We start from the raw sequence: 24,598 nt of genomic DNA on the forward strand, positions 1-24,598 counted from the left end.
GGGGTGGGATGAGGAGGGAGATGGGAGGAAGTTTCAAAAGGGAGGGGATATATGTATACCTATGGCTGATTCATGTTGAGGTTTGACAGAAAACAGCAAAATTCTGTAAAGCAATGACCCTTCAATAAAAAATTAATTAATTAAAAAAAGAATACCTCAGGAAATTAAAACATTTCCCTTGAAAAAACTAAATACACCAAATATAAATACAACTACAAATATTTTAGACATCTATTTTGGAGTACCGGAATCAATGAACAACCCATACTGTATAGTGTCTACAAGTGATTACCACGACTAAGTAAAAACTTGAATTGTATATAGAGTGCTTCTGCTGTCAATCTCCCAAGCAAAGACTCTAATCACCATGGCAACTGCAGTTTCCAAGTGTGCACCAGTTAATGTTTCTTTCCAGAAGTTTCTATGTACCTGTTTCTTGCTCAGCTTGGCTAAGTAATTAACAAACCAACAAACCAAGAGCAGACCAGGGTTTACAACACCCTTGACACAGGCTCCCTCACTCAAGATGAGGTGTTAGTTTGGTGTTAGAATCCAAAGTTGGAAATGAAAGGCATGTTGAATTTTAATTGATTTCCAGTGAGATTCCTAATCATGGATGACTTTCAATCCTTTACCTAAGTTTTTCATTTTTAAATGTCTCTGGATTTGATAACGTCATGTTCCATGTTTCCTACTTTCCAGTAGTAGGAAAACAAAGAATGCACCTGGGGATCATGTCAGAATTAACAGAAACTCCAGAAAAGGAAAAAAAATTGAAATGTAATGCAACGTTACTAGATTAAATATGCAGGATACTTTCCTAATATAATCAACCTAAATGCTACAAGTTTTATTTGTGTAATACTGTACTTTAAGTTTGGGCTTCCCACATATGTTAGAATGTAACTGTATATGCAAGAAAGTACACTGACTATTAGACTTTCCATAAAGAAAGAATGACAGTTTAAAAAAAAGGTAAGGAAACTAGAAGAAAGTAGCTGGATTTACTGCATGCTGTGCAACAGCCAGTACTATCCTGAACTAATGTACCCAGGTCTATGAAAATACTGTGGAGCAAGTCTAGGAAGGATGGCTTTTGTGAATAAACACGATCAGAGCACAGGCTTTAAATTGTCAGAATGTGATGGGGAGACTTTTCCAAGTAAAAGTCAAGAGAAAGTTAAGAATCAGTCTCAGTGATTTATTTATACCACTTCTTGCCGTCATTTTGAAACTGTTCAACTGGGCACAGTTCAGAAAGTGAACCTGAAGCCTCTGCAGGAGATGGAGTCGCATTTGTGCTCTGGTGAGACCATCTCTGCTGGAGAACATGACATTTCTTTAAAAAGCAAAAGGCTCGTAGGTTTTGCCTTTTTACTTTGTATTTATATTTAAAGTTGCACTTTTTCACCTACTAGTGTTTATAAAATCCTATATTGGGGATGTTTTTTCTATAATAAAATGTTATCATTTGTGAAAAAACTAAACAGTAATAGGGCACCCCTTTCCCCACTTTTGTCAAATTTAGGGCCACTAAAAAATGGCTCTTGTGTTTAAATATGAAGATACACAAAACACAGCTGCCTGGGAGCAGCTCTCTGGGTCAGAAATATAGAAAAAACAATGGTTCCTTTTACTGCACAGTTATTGTACCAATACCTTAAAATCATCACTCAAAACAGTGGGTATCATCAATAACAAAGCAAGTATGAGACTGGGCTTTTACAAAACAGTCTAATTAAAAAAAAAAAAAAAGGCAAAACTTCTGGCTCACAAAATGAGATATAACCACATTTCAGGGATAGACCCAAAAAAAATCCACAAAGAAGCCATGAACAGTGAAATAATACTTCATATTATTTTAGAATGTGTCCATGGGTTTTTGTATTCTGAAGGCCGCAGCTAAGCCAGTCACAGACTCTCCTGCTTCCCAGCAAGTGTGATTCCCAGGAATCGCAAATTAAATTTCTCATTGCCTTAAGCAATGTATAAATGGAAAGAAAAATCTGCTCCCACAAGGAAAACTCTCCTGTATAATTCCAAGGCCAAGCATAGAAGATCACCTGTGTTACCACTGTTATGGCTGATCTACACCTCTGCTGAGGTCCACTAACAGCAATGTCCAAGGGCAAATTGGGAGTCTTTCTAACACTCCACATGTCACCTGTGTTCAGAGGAGCCCCCCTTATTGCCCATTACCTTCATGTCTATTTCAGTGCCATGTATCTGCTGAGCTACTGTCTTGATGATTCCAATGACAATATCCTGCAGCCCTTCTCTCTCTGAGTAGTAGTGCAGGATGAGTCCTTTGCCTTTCTCCGCATCAGTGCACCGAAAGGAAGGTGCCCGCATGCCTGGGTAGATGGTAGCAAGGTGGTCGTGCAGAGCATCAAGGTTCTGCGGGGAAGAGGAAACGGTGATGAGTAAATCCTGCTTCTGAGCGGCAGTCACTCTCAGGAGAGCAGGCTGAGAGAGCAGACAGACTCAGAGCTGAGTCTGAGGGCAGATGGACGGGTCACATGAATGCTCCCAGGGCACACCCTTCCCTGGATGCATCCTGACAAGACCAGAACCCAGAGAGCCTGAAACTAAGGTAATACAATTAAGAAAAGCATCTGTGTGAATGAATGAAGAAGATGGGGTACATATGGAATGGAATACTACTCAGCCTTTGTAGCAACATGGACAGACATAGAGATAGTCACACTAACTGAAGTAAGATAGACAGAAAGACAAATATATGATTTCATTTAAATGTGGAATCCAATCTATGTCACAAACTAACTTACCTACAAAACAAAAACAGACATAGAGACATAGAGAACAGATTTGTGGTTAACAAGGGGGAAGAGAGTGGGAGAGAGATGAATGGGGAATTTGGGATTAGCAGATGCAAATTATTATATACAGAATGGATAACCAACAAAGTGCTACTATATAATAGCATAGGGAACTATGTTCAATATCCTGTGATAAACCATAATGAAAAAGAATATATATATGTGTATAACAGAATCACTTTGCTGTACAGCAGAAATTAACACATTGTGAATCAACTATACTTCAACAAAGTAGATTTTAAAAATAGAAAAACATCTTGATTGTAACAGTAGAAATATTTTAAGGAAGGGTAAACAAACAAGGGGGATATAAAAGGATGCCTGAAGCAGAAAAAAGAAACAGTTATGAGCTAAAGCAAAGACATGCATATTTACAGGAGTTTGAACAGCTGTATATTTATGTTATGATAAATAGTATGGAATTCTCAAAGTGATCACATATTACCATTTGTTTCTCTCACAATACTAAACCTTAACTATTAATTCAAAAAACTATATCAGAATCACAAGCATACGAAAATGTTAGTATATTCTCTTGTGAAATAATATTTTAGTAATTAAAATCACTTTGGAAATTAAATCAGTCTAATTTCTTCAGAGTTTCCAATCAAGGTACAGCCTCACAGCGAACCTGTGAGACTGAACCTTTCAGAACTGAAGTCTTGGAAAACTAATAAATTTGCAAATAAATATTTTCTGTTCTTATAGCTTTGTGTTTAATTCAGAACATACCAAATTCGCACTATCTAGTATCACCCTCTAATATTTAAAAAAAAAAAAGAAGATTCACTTAAAGATCACCAGAAGAAATGCTGCCAACTATACTTTTGACTTGGCTTTTCAGCACATTCGTAACTTCTCAGTGTGTGTGTGTATGTGCTACACACATATAGTAGACACACATAGCACAGCACAGTGTTGGAGTCACGGGGAACGTGGCTTTAGAATCAAGCAGACTTGGATTTAAATCATGCCACTGTCATCTCAGCAGTCATGTTCAGATGTGAGTTTTGAACCATAAAGAAGGCTGAGTGCCGAAGAATTAATGCTTTTGAACTTTGGTACTGGAGAAGACTCTTGAGATTCCCTTGGACTGCAAGATCAAACCGGTCAATCCTAAAGGAAATCTACCCTGAGCATTCACTGGAAGGACTGATGCTGAAGCTGAAGCTCCAGTACTTCAGCCACCTGATGCAAAGAGCTGACTCACTGGAAAAGACCCCAGTGCTGGGAAAGATTGAGGGCAAGGAGAGAAGGAGGCAACAGAGGATGAGATGGTTGCACGGCATCATCCAATCAATGGAGATGAGTTTGAGCAAACTCTGGGAGATAGTGAAGGACAGGGAAGCCTGGCGTGCTGCAGTCCATGGAGTCGCAGATTCGGACGCGACTAAGCAACTGAACAAGTGTCATCTCGTGATAATGTGGCCAATTTACCACTTGATTTCCTCTGATACAAGAGAAAGAACTAACATGATGTACATAAAACACTAGCATGCTCAGGTGTAGTAGGCAAAATAATGTTGGCCCAAAGATTTCCAGACCTAGTCTCTCTGAATATGTTACCTCACGTGGCAAAGTGGGGTTGGGAAATTGGAAAGATTATCCTGGATTACCAGGGTGGACAGAGCCTAATCCCATGAGTGACTGAGTCTTAGATGCCAAGAACATTTGCTGGTTATAAGGAGGGAAGAAAGCTGAGAAGGAAGCAGGATTTGAGATGCAGGGCCTTGGGGGGTGGCGCTCTGCACCCTACTCAGCCCACCGTGACAGCCAGTAAGAAAACTGGTCCATGGGTCTATGTGTGGTTACATGGAGCTGAATTCTGCCAACACCTGAATAAGCAAGGAAATGCCACCCCCACCCCAGTCCTGCTGGTATCTACATTACAATCCAGGAGACCCCTTTTAGACTTCCAACCTAGGAAACTATAGGATAATAAATCTGTGTTCTTTTAAGCACTTAGGCATGTGGTATTTTGTTACTGTAACAATAAAAAAGCTAATTCACTGATCAAATAGTAATCTATCAACAACTGGTGGTTATTGCTAAAGAGAATGGGAAAAGCAAATGATCTCAGAATACCAAAGGCCTCAGGAGCACATCTAATACCCCAACAGACTCCTCTCACCTCTGCAAAGGGCCAATTCAGAGGGGAATATAGGGACAGGATTCTGTGCTGGGGTCTTTTTGACAGAAGGCAGCAAGCTGGACCTGTCTTCAGAGTTATTTCCCCTCTGAGTTACAGCTTGAAAATGATTTTTCAATAGGAAATAAAATATCAAATTTTCAGATTTTCTCTTAAAAAGACAGAACAATTTTAAAATGAAAAGGCATTTAAAACTAGGATTAAATACCAGAAATAAAGATAAAGAACATGTTTGGGAAAAATAATAAGATTTCAAATATATTTCACATATAAGTATTACTCAGTATGCAGAGATTTCAAACTCATATTTAAATGGTTTATAAATTTCATAATAGAGTTGATTTCAGTAAGAAATGTGATACTTAAGTACAATTTTGCAATAAAGATTTGTTATGGTGTTCTTGGGGCATCCCAAGTGGCACTAATGGTAAAGAACCCATCTGCCAATGCAGGAGACATAAGAGATTCAGGTTTGATCCCTGGGTGGGGAAGATCCCCTGGGGGAGGGTATGGCAACCCACTGCAGTATTCTTGCCTGGAGAATCCCATGGACAGAGGAGCCTGATGGGCTACAGTCCACAGGTCACAAAGAGTCAGACGCAACTGCAGCGGTTTAGCATGCATGGTGTTCTCGGGGGGAAAAAGGAACACATCTGAAAAGGAGGTGCTGGAGATGGGCTAAAACTGAAGGATGGTTTGCATTCTGAACATTTCAAAGGGGCCAGGTTAGGGAAACAGGATCCAGTAAGACATCAGAAAGGAGGTGGAGCGAGTATAGTACAAAGTGGCTCCATCAGGGCACTGCAGCCTGGCCCCCGCCACACGCTCATCCCATCTACTCACTGTATGTGCACTGTATGTGCACCACATGTCCACTGTATAAAGCATGTGTATGCATGTCTTGCAGGGTGTGCGGTGCAGGCGGGGGCAGGGTACAGAGCTAGATCAGATCCACAGGATGCAGTCCCTGACTGTAAGCAGTTCGTGGTTTAAATCACCCAACAATGTTCAGAGTGGCTTTGGGTGCATGAAGGGGAGCAACACCTCAGAGTGAAGCCAGGGTCCAAAGACGCAGAGCACAGGTGAGAGCTGAGGCCTCAGAGACTGGCATTCTGACTCGGATGAACATCTTGTCTCCTCAACTGGTGACCCTGGTTTCTTTTTGAAATGCATTCACGCTTAGTGCTAAGATCTTGTTTTCTTCCCTCAATTTACACCTCTTCTAATTAAGCCAGGCCAATTCTTAACTCAAATACCAAGTGGCCCTGACTCCACCAGAGGCTGCTGTTGCCATGAGAAAGGAACTCCATGTGGCAGGCATTGAGGATGGTCAGTTTACAGAAGCCTCAACAACCCACTCCAGTACTCTTGCCTGGAAAATCCCATGGACAAAGGAGCCTGGTAGGCTGCAGTCCACAGGGTCGCTGAGTCAGACACAACTGAGCGACTTCACTTTCACTTTTCACTTTCATGCATTGGAGAAGGAAATGGCAACCCACTCCAGTGTTCTTGCCTGGAGAATCCCAGGGACGGGGCAGTCTGCTGGGCTACTGTCTATGGGGTCGTGCAGAGTTGGACACGACTAAAGCGACTTAGCAGCAGCAGCAGCAAGTCACTTTACTTGGTAAGTAACACAGCGGGGTTTCCTATGACGAGTTCTTCCCCTGGGAATCCTTTCCTGGGAAGGGAAGACATGAGGCCTGCTCTTCATAACCCTGCCAGACCCCTCACACCCCTCTGCTGATGCTGCAAAAATCTGGTGAGAAAGGAAATCACCAGAAGGGTTTTATACATATCTCTGTTTCCCACAAAGTCAAAATTCAGCTTGTTGCTGCTAAATTAAACTGTTGTTCTTGTTTCTTAAGAAATTTCCTAATGTAGTCAGGCTCAGGTACTGGATTGTGGCTCATTTTACGGAAAAAAAATTTCAAATGAGTCAAACACTAACTTGAAATATACATATTAATTCTTTTCTACTTTTTCTTCTATGAAATATTCAAATACAGTGTATCTTAGGTCAATATGCCCATATCACTTTCACACTTATCTATTTTCATCTTCAGTCATATTACATGTACACATTTCTATGTGCAGCTAAGCAGACGGCAGGAGGCGGTAACCATGGTACCATTTACTTTCTCTGCATCACTGATGCTAAAGAAAGTGAGAGATGGGCCAGAACAGCCCAGAACTCAGGTCAGGAGTCACACAGGGACTGGCAATGCTCCCTAAATGTGGAGCCATTTTAATTTAAATAATTTAATTACCTAAAGCCTTTTTAATTTAACATTTACTTTAAATAAAGTTATTGATGGTACCGAAGTATTAATAACAAAACATTACTTAAATTTATCAATTCAAAGCAAGTGGGAAACCAAAACGCAGGAAGTCAAATGTTAATCTTTTAAGTCTTTGCAGTAACCAATTCTCCAGAGACTGACTGTTTTGTTGAATTTGCTGTTAATTAAATGGACAAGTAAAGTGCTTTCTTGGAGCATAAAAGATTTAACACCACTTAATGTAATATTGATTTTCTTTAGATAGTATCTAACCATAAAAATACTCTTGGGATTTCTTTAGTTACAGCTTCCCTTACGGGGTTTTAATCTCTCAAAATTAAAGCTATTACCACTGCCTATCTATTATGAAAAATAGAATTCATGATTAAAAATAAGTTATTTCCAACTGAGTACATTAGTATTGCCAAAAATGTGCTTTCTTCACAGACTCCAACTGTCTGCAGCAACCTCAAAAGTCACCGAAAAGACACTCAGAATAGCCAAGAGAAAACCTTGTCTGTCTACATTTTATAATACCATCCATACAAGCTAATTATTCATCCACATGGTTGTAGCAATATATTCTGAAGAACAAGAGTTCATATTGAAACTGGTATTCTTCAATTTCTAAATATAACCATGGAGGTGGGTATACAAAGAAAAGAGCTGAATGGTAACACATGTATTTCAGCACAAGTAGATTCCCAGGAAACAGTGCAGCCAACCTCAAATATGCTTTCACATCATTCTTCTTAGCTTTATGACACGAGAAAATAGGAAGGGAATAAGAGGAGTTTTGTTCATCTATTTTGCCTCAATATAGGCAAAGACTGGTCTGAGGTTTTCATTTCATTTCTCTTAATGTTCTGATATAATTTTACCGTTTTTTCTACATACAAGATGAGAGAACTGTTTCTCAGGAACTCATCTACTCTAAGTCTCCTAGGTTTGTCATTTATAGAAGAAAAACCAATGCTAGCATCCTAGGAAACAAGTTCTACATTTAGTACATACCACAGATTTAGGACACAAAAGAGATTTACTAGTCCTTTGAGAAATACTCCAAAGATTCATATTTTTAAAGACTTTGGAATGTTTCAAAATAAATGCAAATTTTCTAATATGATAAACATAAGCATTATATATATATATATATATATATATATATATATATATGTACAGAGGGAAGTTTCTTAGAATTAAATACCTTATTCCCCTCTGCTTCCAGGGTATCTAATTAAAAATTCCTAAATGATGCACATAAATAGGCGTAGTAAGGCCTTGCCTTAGACGTTTTGAGAAAGAGATTTTTCAGTCTTCAGAAACCCTTAGGACTTCCCTGGTGGTCCAGGGGTTAAGAATCTGCCTGCTAATGCAGGAGAGAGGGTTCATTCAATTCCTGGTCCGGGAAGATTCCACTTGCAACTAAGCCGTGAGCCACAACTATGGAAGCCCATGAGCCCTAGAGAGACTGTGCTGTGCGACAAGAGAAGCCCCTGCAATGAGAAGCCCATCACTGCAACAAGAGTAGCCCGTGCTTGCCGCAACTGAAGAAAGCCGTCACAGCAGCAGCCAAAGACAAAAATAAACAAGTAAATAATTTTTTTAAAGAATCCTTATTCTAAGGAGTCCCCTTAGTGATGGTTAAGCTCAGCCTAGCGGTTAGGATTCCAGGCTTTACCTGCTGTGGCCCCAGGTTGAATCCCTGGTCAGGAAACTGAGATCCACAAGCCAAGCAGCACAGCCCCGCCCAAAATTAATTAATTTTTAAAAATGAATCTTTATTCTAGTGGATGGAGAGAAGGGAGCCATTTGTGTTATTTGAGAGCATTACTGAAGTTTAATATCAGGAAAAAGCCTTAAAAATCAATCATTGCAAATCTCTCTCCGCTTAAGGAAAGGAATGAGGCATGGTATTTCCTTTCTTTTGATTCCTCACACATCTGAAAAGCAAGCCCAACAACAGTATTTACTTGTGAGAGCCACGTAATTTGAAAATCATTTTTCAAGTTTTTAAGAAAGATGTCATGTCAGAATTTTAACGTGAAAAACTGAAAGAAGCAGGACCTAGGTAAAGCAGAAACTCACCCCCAGTGATGGGAAACGCCAAGGTCAGGGTGTGAGGGGTATGAGGTCAGAACAAGCCAGACTCAATATTTAATGATACTTTTGTCTTTTCTACTTCAAGCAACTCCTTGAGAAGTAGCTTTCCAACTGAAAAGATACAGAGACTCTTTTCTAAAATAAATAATGTAAAGGTGGCGCTAATGGTAAAGAACTCGCCTGCCAGTACCGAAGATGTAAGAGTCACAGGTTTGATCCCTGGGTCAGGAAGATCCCCTGGAGGAGGGCAAGGCAACCCACTCCAGTATTCATGCTAGGAAAATTCCATGGTGCATGGTGGGCTACAGTCCATGGGTTCAAAATGTCTGACATGACTGAATCAACTTAACACAAGGATTTATTTAAAAAGAAATTATACTTGAGTCACTAAAATTATTTAAACAGTATTTTTAAAACTACCTATTATTACTATCATCTCGAGAGAAATTTTAATTAAATAAAAAAATGAAAATAGTCATAAAATTACCTGTGTAAACTATTTCACTTATTATACTGCTTTTAAATTCATGTTAAAAAAATTTTGTTTATATTCATTTGACTGTATTTTGCAAAACTGTGAAAATATATACATTATTCAAAGAAAAATTCTTAAAATTCCAAAATATTATCTTCCTTTAAAAATTCTAACATCAAATTTTAAAATTTCAGGTGCCAATTAAGGAATGCCACTTGCCACTGTGTTCTATAAGAATTTAGTCCCTGAGCCCTTGTAGCCGCTGACCTTCAACAGCCCCCAGAAAGAAGTCAGGATGAGGATGAAGAATGAGGGGAACTGCTAGAACAGGCCTTCAGATATTTTCAGGAGAAAATTTTCATGAACCTGGCTTCTTGCATCTTCCACACTTAGAGAAGCACTAAAAACATTAACTATGATACCTGCTCTTTGTGACCGCAGCAGCTTTGTACGGAGATGTGTGATTGACTGCATGCCCCTCTCTGCCAACATCACACACACACTGACTTCCACCCTCAGGTCTTTGGGATAGTTTCTCAGAGGCTCCTGAAATGCTGTCTCCCTGGCCATAGTCCTCAGTAAGACACTGATTAAACTCACCTCTTGGCTCTCACATTCTGCATGTTCTTCAAGTAGATACAGATTACAGAAATTGGCATTTGGATGTTGAGAAAAGTTCCTTTTGAAATTCAAAAGTTAAAAATAAAATGAATGGTGCATTTTTTTCTAAAAAATATTATAAATAATTTAGGGAAGTATTAGAATTTCACAGCTGTTCAGGAAAAAACCTCAGCTTTCCCAAAATAACACTTTGCACAAACATTTAAGAATTTTAGATGGGCCATCAATCCCAGATTGCTCCTAGCAGGCTGGCCAAATTACAGTGTTGTCTGTTAGAAGCCAAAACCTGGAGCCAACACAGATTTAAGGAAATCCCATTACAGGCTGAACACAGGCCCTGGCAGAAGACTCTGATATATATGAATTGGGAGAGTGAGTGAAACAGCCCCAAACCCACAGTAAAAGTGGAAGAAGCTGAGGTTTCCAGCTAATGATTGGAGAGTATTGGCTTGCTTTTCTACTGAGATTCCTATGCTATTTAAGCAGGTTCATAATTTAAATCCTAACTGGCCTCTAAGATTATATATGACTCCTTTATTTTTCAGTAGTCAACTTGATAGCCTTCCACACCCATCTAGCTTCATTTTATGTCTGTAAAATTACTGGGGAGGTAAAGAATATCTTACATGAAAATAATATAACACTACTGAAAGTGGATCAGTAGCCCAGCTGTGAACTGACTTGGATTACAGTCCCAGAGGCCATATACAATCTTATCTTTTCAAACTCAGATTAATCAAAGCTCAACTTCTCTGTAAATATGTGTACATATGGACACATACCTACTAACACAGACACAAAAAATAAAGGAGAAAACAGCACAGAGAACACTGTTCCATTTATCCACATATCAAAGCACCTCAGACTTATTTGCTTAACACAATGATATTATTCTCATGTTTTTATGGGTTATCTGGACTCAGTGGGAAGTTCTCAGAGTGGAGTGACATGGAAGTTTGCCATGGAGTCACTATAATGCTCCACCAGGCTGATTCCCAAGATGGGTCACCCAGACACCCGAGGGCTCAGCCAGCAGCACCGCTGCTGTGGTTGAAGCATCTCATTTCATGGTGGGTACCTCCAGGGAACATCCCAAGAGCAAGTGCTTCAAGATACTCATGGAAATTTCAAGAGTTCTTATGAACTAGCCTAGGAAGTATTAAGAATGTTCCTTCTGCTATACTCTTCTGATCAAATAATCACTAAAAGTCACCCCAGATCCAAGGGATGGGAGCTCTACCTTGTCATAGGGGATATGGGCGAGCTCTAACTTTTCATGGGGGAGAAGTACAATCATATTGCAGCAATTTTGGGAAAAGACAGCCTGCAATAATGCAATAGGATATCAAAAGCCAAGGTGAGCATGGATTAAGGTGGAATACCATCAGATTGGACATTCCTTACCAGCATTTTATTGAACTTTCAAATCTGATATATTCTCTGCACTATTTTAATCAATACACTAAAAGTTTCACATAGAAATTTACCACAGAAGCAGCATGAAACCACATTTTATTCCTAATTCAAGAATAAGAAAGTGGCAAAATAGAGAAAAAAATTCTTGCGAAATACAGTCTAACCTTTAAGACAAGAAACCAGAAAAAAATCTATAAAATCCAAAAACCTAAATCAAAATGTCTTTCTACTTTTGTTTATCTTTTTATAATAAATCATATTTCTGGTTACTAAATCAGGAAAAGGATAATAATTAATTGCAAGGATTATCTATTTTTATCAACAGTCCTCAAACTGATGGTTTCACAGAACATTTAGGAAAAATCAATTCCAAATTGTATAATGTATAGAGAAGAATAATTTTCTAAAAAGCTTCCTATAAAAATGTTTCTTATATTTTATTACTTTACCTACTTAGAATTTTTAGCTATTTTTTGTGAAAGTCTTGAGGTAGATTAAAAATAGGCATGATGTAAAAATTCTTAAATTGACTTTGAAAACACAAGGGAGATTGGGTAAACAGAACCAGGAATTTTATATTGGCAGCAAAACCTTTCAAAGGAGAATTGTCCATTATTTAAGCTGTTTAAATTGTCAAATTGTTTAAATACACAAATCAAAGGAAATGACAAAAGCTAAATGAGAAACAAATATTTTTCTGGAACTGAACTACAGATATTATCTACACAGCATATACTTGATTATAAAATTTTTATAAAGGAATAGCATTATTAACCAGATAAAATAGCCTACTAATGGCCAAATAAAATATATATATATACATATAACTCAGAATTAACTAATTCTATCATTCAAAGACTCTTTACTGATTGCCTATTATATACTATGCCTGGTACTCAGAAAACATAAAAACTATTTTAAGAAAAGCAGAAAATATGTATTTTAATACAGTAGTTCTTAATAATGTATCCAACTGAGAGGCTGGGAGAGACACCCCCAAGGAAGGCCCCTAGAAGGATGCAAGTGAACAGAGGTGCCCGGCCCAGGGCATGGGCAGTGGTCTCCCATGTTAGAATTTCAGTAGCTATTTTATTGTTACCTGAGAGCATCGGATGGAAATGTCAGGGTAAACATTTTGAAAATTTCAAGAGAAATAAGTAATGTCAGTTGCATACTAATTAATAAACAGTAATTTGCCACAACCATATGAAAAGGAAATTGGTCTACAGTATGTCTACTCTTCCATACTTCAATCTATAATCAATCTCTTAGTAAAGTTATATAGTCTCACTCAAAACAAATTTTTTTACCCTTAATAGAATTAATCTTGAGCTATTGGGGTTTTGTATAAACAGCAACTATTCATTTTTAAAATATGTTTTTTTCATTCCCAGATATTATCTGTGAGGATACTATCATTAAGGGACTACACACAACCCCCAGCCTCATGGGATTTACATTCCAGTCCCACACAGGAAATGATCTACAGTGAGAACTCCCGTGGGTAGGGACTTACACACACTGTGAAAACATGAGAAATGTCAGTTCCCTGACTCCAAGTGGAACCTTCCTGCAAGAAGTAATCTGACCAGCAGGATGAAGAAGATCAATCTAGGTGAAAAGGAGCAGGAAGACTGTCCAGACAAAGGGAAGAGCAGGTGCAAAAGCTCAGAAGGTGGAGAAAGCTAGTTAGAAAAAAATATGGTCTGAAAGAAATTCTGTTTGGCTGGGCTGCAGGAGAGGAAGAGAGACAGACAGGGGTGTAAGTAGTTTCAATTATTTTAATTGCTTTTTACATTTCCAAGGAGCAACTGGGAATCACTGAAGGGTTTAAGTAAGTAAATGATGGAATGAGATATATTTGCTTTTAAGAAAAATCACTAGTTACAGAATGGTGAGGAGATGGAGATGAGGAAACCTATGTATTCTGTAGAGAATGGTGGACTGTTCCACGGAAGGCTAGGGGAAATGAAGACAAGTGGTAGGATTCTGAAAAATTCAGTTTTTAGGAAACAGACTCTAAGGATTTAATGATTAGTTAAAACCAAGTGGTGAAAGACACAAATAAATCTTTTAAATATCTTTAAAATAAGGCCTAGTTTATCCTACTCTTTTACAAAGGATTGCTGTCTATCATAAAGAATGTTTTATTATTTTATGTAATGAAAACTGTCGATTTTTATATGTGAGCTAGAACCTTAAAAAACTTTATGAAAATCAGTTGCTTTATTTCATAGGCACTTTTTTTAAAAAGTCCATTTAATTTATTTGAAATTAGCCTACTCATACCATAAATATCTACTTTTCAGGAAAGCAATATGTTAATACAACCAGTTTGCCATCAAGATATTCAATTTCAAAACCAGAAAGACATTCAAACAAAAACAGTATTAATGAAAACTTTATAGTATTCTAACTTTCCAATTTCCTCACTGTTCATACTTGCACCCAAAAATAATAATAAAATTGCATGCAATTTTAAAACTGCCTGTTGACTTTGATGAAAACGGACTCAGAACTATTTAAAACAATGCTGTCCAGTGAAAATAAAAGGCTTTAGGAGCCATTAAAGCAAGTCACAAACATCAGTCATATATGTTAAATTTTCTAGTAGGCACATTTTAAAAAGGAAAAAGAACCAGGTGAAATTGATGTTTATGATACATTTTTATATAACTCAGTATTCCCAAAACATTATCATTTTACCATGTAATCAAATATTAAACACACCCGAGCTATTTGCATTCTCTTTGAAGCCCAGTGTGCATTTTACCCTAGAGGCAAGCCTGCAGGCAGGACACCTCTAGAACCAGGAGAAACCACCAGGAGTCGCCAGTCCTCAACTGAGCCACTGGACACTTAGCAGACAGTCACAATGAGTAAAGGTAAAAGTAAACTATTTGCATGATTGTGTTGTCAGCACAGATGTGACCACTGAGAGAGAAAGACAAAATTAAGAGAAAGGAGCTGCAACTGGAACTTAGTTGAGAAAGGGACCAGGAGTCAACAGAATTATTAAAAATGGGAATGTATTCTAACCCCCAAATCTCAAAATATTTTTATTCAGTGAAGTCCAATTTATGTTTGTTTGTTTGTTGTTGTTGTTGTTTTTAACTTTACAATATCATATTGGTTTTGCCATACATCAACATGAATCCTCCACGGATGTATATGGGTTCCCAATCCTGAACCCCCTCCCATCTCCCTCCCCATAACTCAAACTTTAATCCATGTAAAATAATTCATTTAAATACAGCCTGTTAAAGGTTAATTTAAGTATCTCCTGGCAGCAACTTCATTTGGAAGTGGCAGCTTTTTTGGACACCAGTAGTTTGGTAAATCCGTGGCAGAGACTGGAAACCGGTTTCCATCTTGATTTAATACTGTTTTAAGTTTATAAGAAAAATGTCACTATGTAAACAACAGACATTTTGATTAAACACTCAAGTTCTTATTTTGGCTGTTAAATCAATAACGCAGCTGGACTGAAAGTCGTTTACATTCCCTCCAAGCTGGGCTCCAGTTCAGCTGGTCTTGCACTGACATCATTTTCCAGCAAGATCTGGCTGCTCTCAGAGGCCAGTTTAGAAATATCCTTTACAGACAACCACATAATGTTCAATGTTAGCACATTTTAAGATGAGAGTCTCAAAAATGCCTGTGCTTAAAATAGGACAGTTGATCCCAAAATAGTCTCCCACCTGATGTGTCATTCACTAGTAAAAAGAAAAAAATTAAGTAGTTTAACAAGAAAACAAAAGCCTTTGGTGATATTATTTATCTTGACTTCACCTGAGACTGACTCTGGAAGAGTTCCTATTTTCCTCTCCAGAGTAGATTAACTAATATGTAACTCAGAGCAATGATTCTCAAACGTGTTTTGGTGGCAGGCTCTTTCCCTGAAACAATGAGCTTCAGGTAGAACTTTACAGATACTGATGAATTATTTAATTACTTAAAGTCAGAATGACTTAGAAAACAAGCCCAGGTTATATACATAAAAGCACAGCTACTAGCACAAAACTTATTTTTTTAAAAGCAGTTGAATGGATCACAACACGTTGAGTCTTTCAGAGACCACTAGCTTAGAACTTGAATGTTTAGTGTCAGAACCAAAAATTAAAGAAAAAATGTGAAGGAAAAATGCTAAAATGTACTCAAGACCATCTAATGATTATTATTTTACGAGATATAGGGAAAATGCCCCTATGATTTCCTTTCAGCAGCTAGACACTCATCCAGCCAAATGAACAAACTAGAGCCCACGTGGGAGAAAAAGAAAATCAGAACTTTTAGACCAGGACCTCAAACTGCTCACCTGCAGAAATTCTCTGACGTTAGATCCCAGGACACGCAGGATTGTATCATAACCAGATTCTTGACAGAAGACGAAGAACATCTTCCCAAACATTTGGAGGATTTCTCCAGCATTGAGATCTGGTTTATAGATTTGAGAGGCAACAACAGAAACAAAATATATTAGAGGTAGAAAATCATTAGAGGCAGGAATAAAGATAAGTGCATGACAAAAATGTTAAATATCCTCAATTTCTTTGCACAGTGAACAGATCACAGGAAAAATATCTGGCCAGGAAAATACAATGAAATCTGAGGAGAGAGCATTTGACATGTTAACAGTTTGTCTGTACTTAAAAGCAAAGCAACCAGTTTCTTAGGTTCTGTGACAAAATTTTGAGCTTTCTCAAACTTGTATGTAAGGTATAGCTTACTTTTTCTGAAAAATAAGAGAAAGATCTTTAAAATCATCAAGAATGCACATGAAAATGAAAAGTGAAAGTGAAAGTGTTAGTCGCTCAGTTGTATCTTTTTGTGACCCCATGGACTATAGCCTGCCAGGCTCCTCTGCCCACAGACTTCTCAGGCAAGAATAGTGGAGTGTGAAGCCATTCTCTTCTCCAGCGTATCTTCCCAACCTAGGGATTGAACCCAAATCTTCCACACTGGCAGGCAGATTCTTTACCGTCTGAGCCACCAGGCAGATATTTGGGTGCAAAATCATTTTTCTTTATAAAAATATGCATATTTAATAATCAGGTTACAAATGATATATAGCCTAAAATCCTGCCTTTTTCTTAATATTCAATTACTGTTATTTCCTAAAATTAAAATTTTTCCTAATATCAATTTTAATCAGTCTTATTTAACATAGTTATGCAACAATTCATTTCACCAATGCCCACTTGCTCAAAACGCAGGCTTTTCCAACTTTTGAAAATATAAGTAACTCTGAAATGAAAATATACATACACCTTAATGCAAATAATTCTATTTCTTTATGAAAATTTTCTAAATATCTCTAAAATTTGAACATTTTTAAACAGACTTTGACTGATGATGCAAAATTATTCTCCAAAACAGTTTATTTTCCCATCAGATTTTAAATGTGTATGATTTCCCCTTTAACTCTTCCCTTGACTACACTAGATTTTTAATTTTTTAATTGCCAAATTTATATAAAAATTATTTCACATCTGTGTCAATTTTGATTACTAGTAATGCTGGATATTTTTCTTATTATTATTAACAATTTATCATACTTTTATGATAATTCTTGTATTTTACAAAAGGTAGCCTTTTCTCTTCTAGCTATTTTGACAAAGCTAAAAAGCATCCATCTAGTCTATGCAAACTGTAGCCTCACTATAAATTAAGTACTACAATGATAATAGATACTACTTTGAGAACAACTTTTTTCCAATGAAGCATTTTTTTTTTTACTTTGCCTTCTTTGCATGAGTTTTGTCTCATGTAGATCTCAGTTTCTTGTTTCTTTTACCATTACCTAACAAAACTTGTGATCACAAAAGAGATTTGGAGGTAAGATTTTCTACATAATACATTTTTGTAATTACTGTGATGTTGACACTGCAACATTAAGTTATTATTACATCATTAACTTATTACATTAAGTATCAATAATTTTTTGCTTCCCCAACGCATGGCTTTTTGTGGGGGAGGGGCAGAGAGCTCCTCTATTCTCTAAAGAGTTTGTAAAAAGAATAACACAACTTAGTGTAGCCTGAGCCTAATACTATATGTGACTGTCCTCCCATCAGGGTTGTAGAGTGCACAACCTGTGCAACTATACAACGCGACCTTGGACCATGCATGCCCTTGGACATCAACGTGCAGCTTAGCCAAAGAAAGAAAGTCACGTTCAACTTACTGAGGACCTTGCTTGCAGCAGCAACCAAATCATATGTTTTAGAATCATCATAAATTATTCGGACAAGAAACTGTCCTTCTTCATCTAATTGTGCCTCTTTTCTAGAAAACAAAAACAAGGCAGACAGGGTGAAAAGTTGAAAGGAAAGAACAGATACTATACCTACAATGATCATATAAAAATGATTTTTTACTTGAAAGAGAATTCACTTTTAGCAAATTTGTTTAAATCAATTTCACATACCTATCCAAAAAAAAATCTTATTTCACATCTCCCTTTCCAAATTAAAAATAATATATTTAAGTAATTTTAACAAGAATAACATTTGTATAGTACTCTAATGCCCAAAACTATACCCAATAATGAATATAATCAAGAAATAGCTTTTGATTAAGTGAACAGTCAGCAAATATATGTTGAGTCCCTATGTGTCCCAGGCACAGTTAGAAGCCCTAGAGATTCACCCTTTAGTGGGATAAGTAGGGAGCTCTTGGGACAAATGTATTCTAGAACAGGGGACAGAAGAGGCATAAAGCTAAGATAAATATTAGATAGATAGGTCCACTTCAATTCAGTTGCTCAGCTGTGTCCAACTCTTTGAAAGCCTGAACTGTAGATGGACAGATACACAGATGATAGATGGATAGATGATAGATACATAGATTATAGATAATGGTAACTAGTTTGGAGAAAAGTAAAGCTGGTCAAGGCGGTGGGGGCCGGGGCTCAAGTACAAAACCAGAAGCATCATGGAGAAGCTGGCAGTGGAGTCAGCTGTGAAGCATCTCTGCAGGGAGCCCTGAGAGGCCTGGGAAGCTCGCAGGTGCAAAGCACTAGCAGGGTGCAGGAGGAACAATGGAGGCCTCAATGAGGGGATGGACCCTCCAGCTGCACTGGGCATGGACTGAAGGCGTATAAAATGGAGGACGGTCAGAACAAGGACAGAGCAAGGTCAGAGCAAGGTCAGAGAAGGACGGGGCAAGATCATATCAGAGACAGAGCAAGGTCATAGCAAGGTCAGAGCAAGACACAGAAAGGTCATAACAAGGTCATAGAAAGGACAGGGCAAGAACAGAGCAGGGACAGAGGAGGAAACCAGCTAGGAGGCCACTGGGACATTCAGGTGAGAAAGGCTGATGATGGGACTCAGGGTGTAAGCAGTGCAGGGAACAAGCAGCCCTGACCCCAGCTAATCTGAAGACAGCTTCCACACATTCCTGCTGAACTGGACACAGGATGAAAGGGAAGGACACCAGAGGACACAGGTTTTGGCTGGAGCAGCTGAAGGTAGCAGTCACCAGGAGCTGAAATAGGACAGACAGTGGGATGCAGACCAAGAGATAAGATCCAGAGCTTCATATTAAACATGTGAGTCTGAGGTGCCCAGTGGAGAGATGATATCTTCCATCACATCCGCCGCATAACAAATGCAGCAGCTCAAAATGCACATGAGGTTAGTGAAAGGAAATCAGAATTATCATTTGACCAGCGGTCAAATGATTGTATATTTATTTTGATAGGGCTGGGGTTATTTTTCTCAAGTGAAGTGGAGTGTTAGTCACTCAGTCGTGTTTGACCCTTTTCAGTCCCATAGACTGTAGCCCACCAGGCTCCTCTGTCCATGGGAGTCTCCAGGCAAGGACAGCGGAGTGGGTTCCCATTTCCTACTCCATGGGATCTTCCCAACCCAGGGATCAAACCCAGGTCTTCTGCGTTGCAGAAGGATTCTTTACCATTTAAGTCACCACGGAAGCCCATTTTTCTCAAACCAGCATCTAAAGAGGAGGAAAAACCCATCGTTCAAAACACTGCCTGAGGTGTCAGACACCTTGTCTAGGTGAGACGCACAAACACAGGCAGAGTGCACATCTGCACCTCTGATGCCCAACCCAGCTGTCTCAGCCCGAAGCTCCGGGAGAAGGAAACTGGGTGAACTGTCACCTCCAGGGCTGGGACGGCTCCTCCATGCCACCCCGCAGCCTCACTGCCTTCTCCTCCTCGAAGCAGGGCTGTCACAGCAGCCACCTGTGGCCATGACACTGTATGTGCTCCAAACAGCAGGACAGCTGATATTCAGGTAGGATGGAGATGCCCCCAGACACTGTGTGTTCTGCAGAGTGGACCATGTATACACCTGCAGTTCCACATAACAGTACATGTAGGGCGAAATGCATGATTTTGGTGGGCACGGAGATATGAATTTCAGAGCCCAGGACTTACCTGTCAAATGAACAAATCACAGAAAGCACATGAGCATCTCTCTCCAGGGAGGGATGGAGTTTGCGATTAGCAGATGCAAACTATTTTATACAGAATGGATAAACAACAAGGTCCTATTGTACAGGACAGGTAACTGTGCTAAATAGCTTGTGACAAACCAGAATGCAAATTATATATATATATATATTATATAACTCTCATATATATATATATATATATAAAACTCTACTGTATAGAAGAAATTAATACAACATTATAACTCAACTATACTTCAATATAATAAATTTTTTAAAACCCCTCTCTTCCAAAATGAAACCAATAATATAACCCTCCTTCCACAGCTGTAGAGAGGGTATGAAAGTATGTTCTAAGCTCCTGAAGCATTATGTGTCTACATTGCCAATAATGAAGAAGGAAATGGCAACCTACTCCAGTGTTCTTGCCTGGGGAATCCCATGGACAGAGGAGCCTGGCAGGCTATAGTCTATGGCATCACAGAGTTGCCACAACTGAGCAACTATCACTCACTCACTCACTGCTAATATTATATTCAAGTTGTTTATGCTTGAAAATAACTGTATATAACACATACCAGATCATACAGTTTTAAAACCTCCTTTTTGACTTACTATTTGATGGACATCCTTTCATGTCAATCAATGTATTTCTATACCTTGACTACATAAAATTGCTTTGGTTAGGCATGTTGAAGTTTTAGTCGACATTAAATACTTTTTTTCCACAAGTCCAAACAAAATATTGCAATCAGTATCTTTGTAGCTAATACTTCTATTTCTCTATGAAAATTCTAGGTTTAGAATTAAATTAAATTCTAATTTATTCTAGAATAAATTCCTGGAAATGGAATTGCTGATATGAAGGATATACAGAGTCTGATTTTTCTCATTTTACAACTAACATTTTATTATGAAACAGCATTGGTCAACACACTGGAATTCTGAAGACTCTGATTTAGGGCATTTAATAAAATATAAAAATTTTTAAATTAAATATATAATAAAGAACAAATTAACTCATGCTCTCACTATGCCCTACTTTTTTTCTTCCAACTGGAATAAAAAAAACAACATAAATTTTTGTAATGCACTTAGATTTTCAGAAACAGTCATCAATTCATAACTGTTAAACAGAATACAAAATTCTGCATAAAGCAGAGAAATGGCCATTTCCCTAGAAATCCCCTAACCATGAGTCAATGCATCCCTCTTCTTTCTCTTGCTTCAATAAAATAAGTGCCCTTATCTTTTAAGCTTTACTTCCTGGAATAATCAGCCCAACATGCTCCCTGGAGGAAGCCTAAAGTATAAAGAGTAGTACATGAAAGGAAATAATCGCCCTCTCAAAAATTTCACACTGAATTCCGATAAATTATTCAATAAGCTTAGTTAGTATTCCTTATTTGTTTTCGTCTCAGAAATCTTTGGGTCACCCTTTAATTATTCTTTTTTCCCCCTCAGGGAGAAGTCTTGCTACAAATAACTGAATATCTATTATGCTCCACGCACTCTTCTGAGCATGTTTAATGTATCAATAAATGAAACATAAAGATCCCTGCCCTCCTAGAGTTTACACTTTAGCTGGTGGAAACAAACAATAAGCATATGTTACTAAGGTCATATATTATTACAATCTGTATAAATTATTATGTTTACATAATTTATATGCAAATTTTATAATTTATTATGAGATCAGCATGAAGGGACAAGTGGGGATGTAGGAGGAGGGGCAGGATGCAAGGGTATGTAGTGACCACACGAGGCATCCTGAAGTTATGTCTGAGCAGAGGCTCCAGGAGACCATATAGGTCTAGGACCTAATCTCTCTGGACCCAACTCAATTCTTTCCGTAGCCCATTCTTCAAATTCTTCCCTTTTCGGAGTAAAAGCTAATTGAGGATATTACAAACATTTCATTGATAATTGGTTTCCTCCATTATACTGAGCAGGAGAATTTACAGTGCAAAAGAAGTAAATATCCAAAAAATTACTCTCCAGCAACTTGGCCACTGGAGCCAGTAGACATTTTGAGAGAATGTCTCAATTCTCAACACTGCTTTTCTTCTAACTTAAAGGTAAATTTAGGCTTGTTCAGACTCTATGCTGCCAAACATTTTGGCCTCCAGAGAGCACAGATGTGATAACAACAATCCTTCAGATGTACCTGATCTCTGAGGGAAGAAAATGTGTTTTCACCAGCTACCCAGAATCACAGAGGGTGACCAACAAATGTAGGCAAAGTTGGGATGTGAACTACTATTAAGATCACATGAACACCGTCCATAATCCAGGTAATATCACCTTATAATTCTCTGTCCTTCACTTTCTCATCCCACAGCTTTCAAGTGTTTTTCTCATTAAAAGCAAAGGATCAATCAAATATACAGATACATCATTTCTAACAATATTTGATTTATTTTTTACACGTAGAGTTCCTTTTGTACTTAAATTACCCAAATTCAGCCATATACCTTGACCAAGTTTTCTAGACTCATTCGTTATTCAGAATATATTTTTGAGCACCAATTTTGTTTTATATGTTGATATATTTTAAAGCATACTTTTTTTACATGTGAGGAAAACACAGGCTTCTCTGAGAAATATGATAGAAAATTTCCCTGAAAATGAAAGACTTTTTTTCCTCCAATGATTTTCAGGTGACAAAAAAGTACCATATCAAGCCATAGGCAAATTGGATTAAAATGTAGTCAATACTGTTCATCTGTCAAATGGCAACCAATGAAACTGCTATCATCAAACGATCTGGGTTTGTGTTATTACATTCTGTTGTTTCCCATTATAATTATAAAAATCCCTTGGATAAACCCAAACAAATATAGGTTTCCACAGTTTCCAGTGTGACTAACAGCAGGGTGTGTTATCTTTACCTGTATACTTAACAATTGTTCCAGGGTTAAGCATTAGCTCTCTCTGGTTGGTGCATTATTCTATGAAAGGAATCTGCAGGCAGTGATAAATATTTAGAGAGCTTTGTTTTAAGTTGGCGTAAGTAAGTCCAGATGAGGTAAAAGGGCATTTTCTTCAACCAAGTAAACCCAGATAGAAAGATGCTGACCTGGTTTCATCCACATCTCAGGTCACAGCCTTCCCTTGCACAGCAGGGAGAAGAAGGACCAGGCTCACCCCATGTCCCCAGAGGATGTGCAAGCTCACTCCTCATAGGCAGAACCGAGCAACAGGAGCACAACCCATCTAGGGAGAGGGCTCCTCACACACTCAACACCCCAAACATCTAACTGGCAAGAGTCAGAAGGTGGGGAAGACGGAGGGGGGAGCAGGAGGAGGACAAGGAAACAGCTAGTGGAAGAAGGGGGGAGGGTCCACTCAGCATCCAAACCATTAAACCAAAGCTGTACTCAATCTGTCATTAGCTGACAAAATGCATGACTTCAGGCAGCCAAAACAAAGCAAGCTCCATTTCTCCAAAGAGCTTTAAAAATAAAGTCCTGAGTTTCACCTGGAGACAAAACAGGAAACAATTCTATTCATTTGTGGCCATAAAAAGTATCTGAAAATTGATCCTGTACCCATGAAAAATTTTCCCAGTAGCAACTGATTTCCTACTTACTTTTAGAGATGGCTATTTGCTGGAATTTAAATTGATCATTTACTTACACCAATTACCATTTCCCACAAGGGCATGTTTATTATGGTAGGATTTTTTTGGTTTTGTGGTTTGGGTTTTGTTTTTTAATCACTAATGTCTAAACACAGGTGCCTAGATTAGAGTATGCACTCAGTGAATGTGTGCATGTTTTAAAAGAAATGAATTAATTAAATATCCTTCACACGTTTCCAAACTTCCTACCAAAAATCAAACAATCAAACATTACTGGCAGAAGTCCAATTTATTCTCAAACTGAGGAATGTCTTTACTATTTATCTTTTTCAAGTAGGTACAAAAGCTGTGAGAAATATCCAGGAAGCATTTCTCAGAACTCATACCTAAGGGATTTTCCTTGCCTAAGGGATGTGAATGGACAGAAACTGAATTCATATTCTGACGCTGAGTTCCTGCTATTATGAACCTTTCAGGTAAGTTGAGTATACTACAGAAACTGCTGGCTAGCAGGCAAAGAAGCTTCCTAAGAAGGTGTGAGAACAGGAATTCTAATACCGGAGAGGCTAAACACAGGTGTCTTGAATACAGGAGTCTCAAAGTCTGGTCTCAGGCAGAAAACTCAGCCTATATCAATCAGCCCAACTCATGACAGCTCCCAGGGCTGCTGATCCTGTAAACACTGTTACCCTACCACAAGCTGTATTTAAA

General features: G+C 38.1%; 1 protein-coding gene across 7 annotated transcripts in view; it reads right to left on the minus strand.

Annotated features, from left to right (window-relative positions):
- The window catches only part of GUCY1B1 (guanylate cyclase 1 soluble subunit beta 1), a 53,314-nt gene that overhangs the window by 16,882 nt on the left and 11,834 nt on the right, over window positions 1–24,598 (minus strand). For 6 of the 7 annotated variants that reach the window (XM_015101545.3, XM_060400671.1, XM_042234414.1 and 3 more), the window contains 3 exons: window positions 18,071–18,171; window positions 16,202–16,320; window positions 2,200–2,397 (listed from right to left, as the gene is read on the minus strand). In XM_015101545.3, the coding sequence (XP_014957031.2) occupies window positions 2,200–2,397; window positions 16,202–16,320; window positions 18,071–18,171 (418 nt within the window). Of the gene's footprint in view, window positions 1–2,199; window positions 2,398–16,201; window positions 16,321–18,070; window positions 18,172–19,803; window positions 24,573–24,598 lie in introns of those variants that run through there. The other variant, XM_060400676.1, reaches the window with a different exon arrangement.

Source organism: Ovis aries, chromosome 17, assembly GCF_016772045.2.
Source record: "Ovis aries strain OAR_USU_Benz2616 breed Rambouillet chromosome 17, ARS-UI_Ramb_v3.0, whole genome shotgun sequence".
Taxonomy (NCBI): domain Eukaryota; kingdom Metazoa; phylum Chordata; class Mammalia; order Artiodactyla; family Bovidae; genus Ovis; species Ovis aries.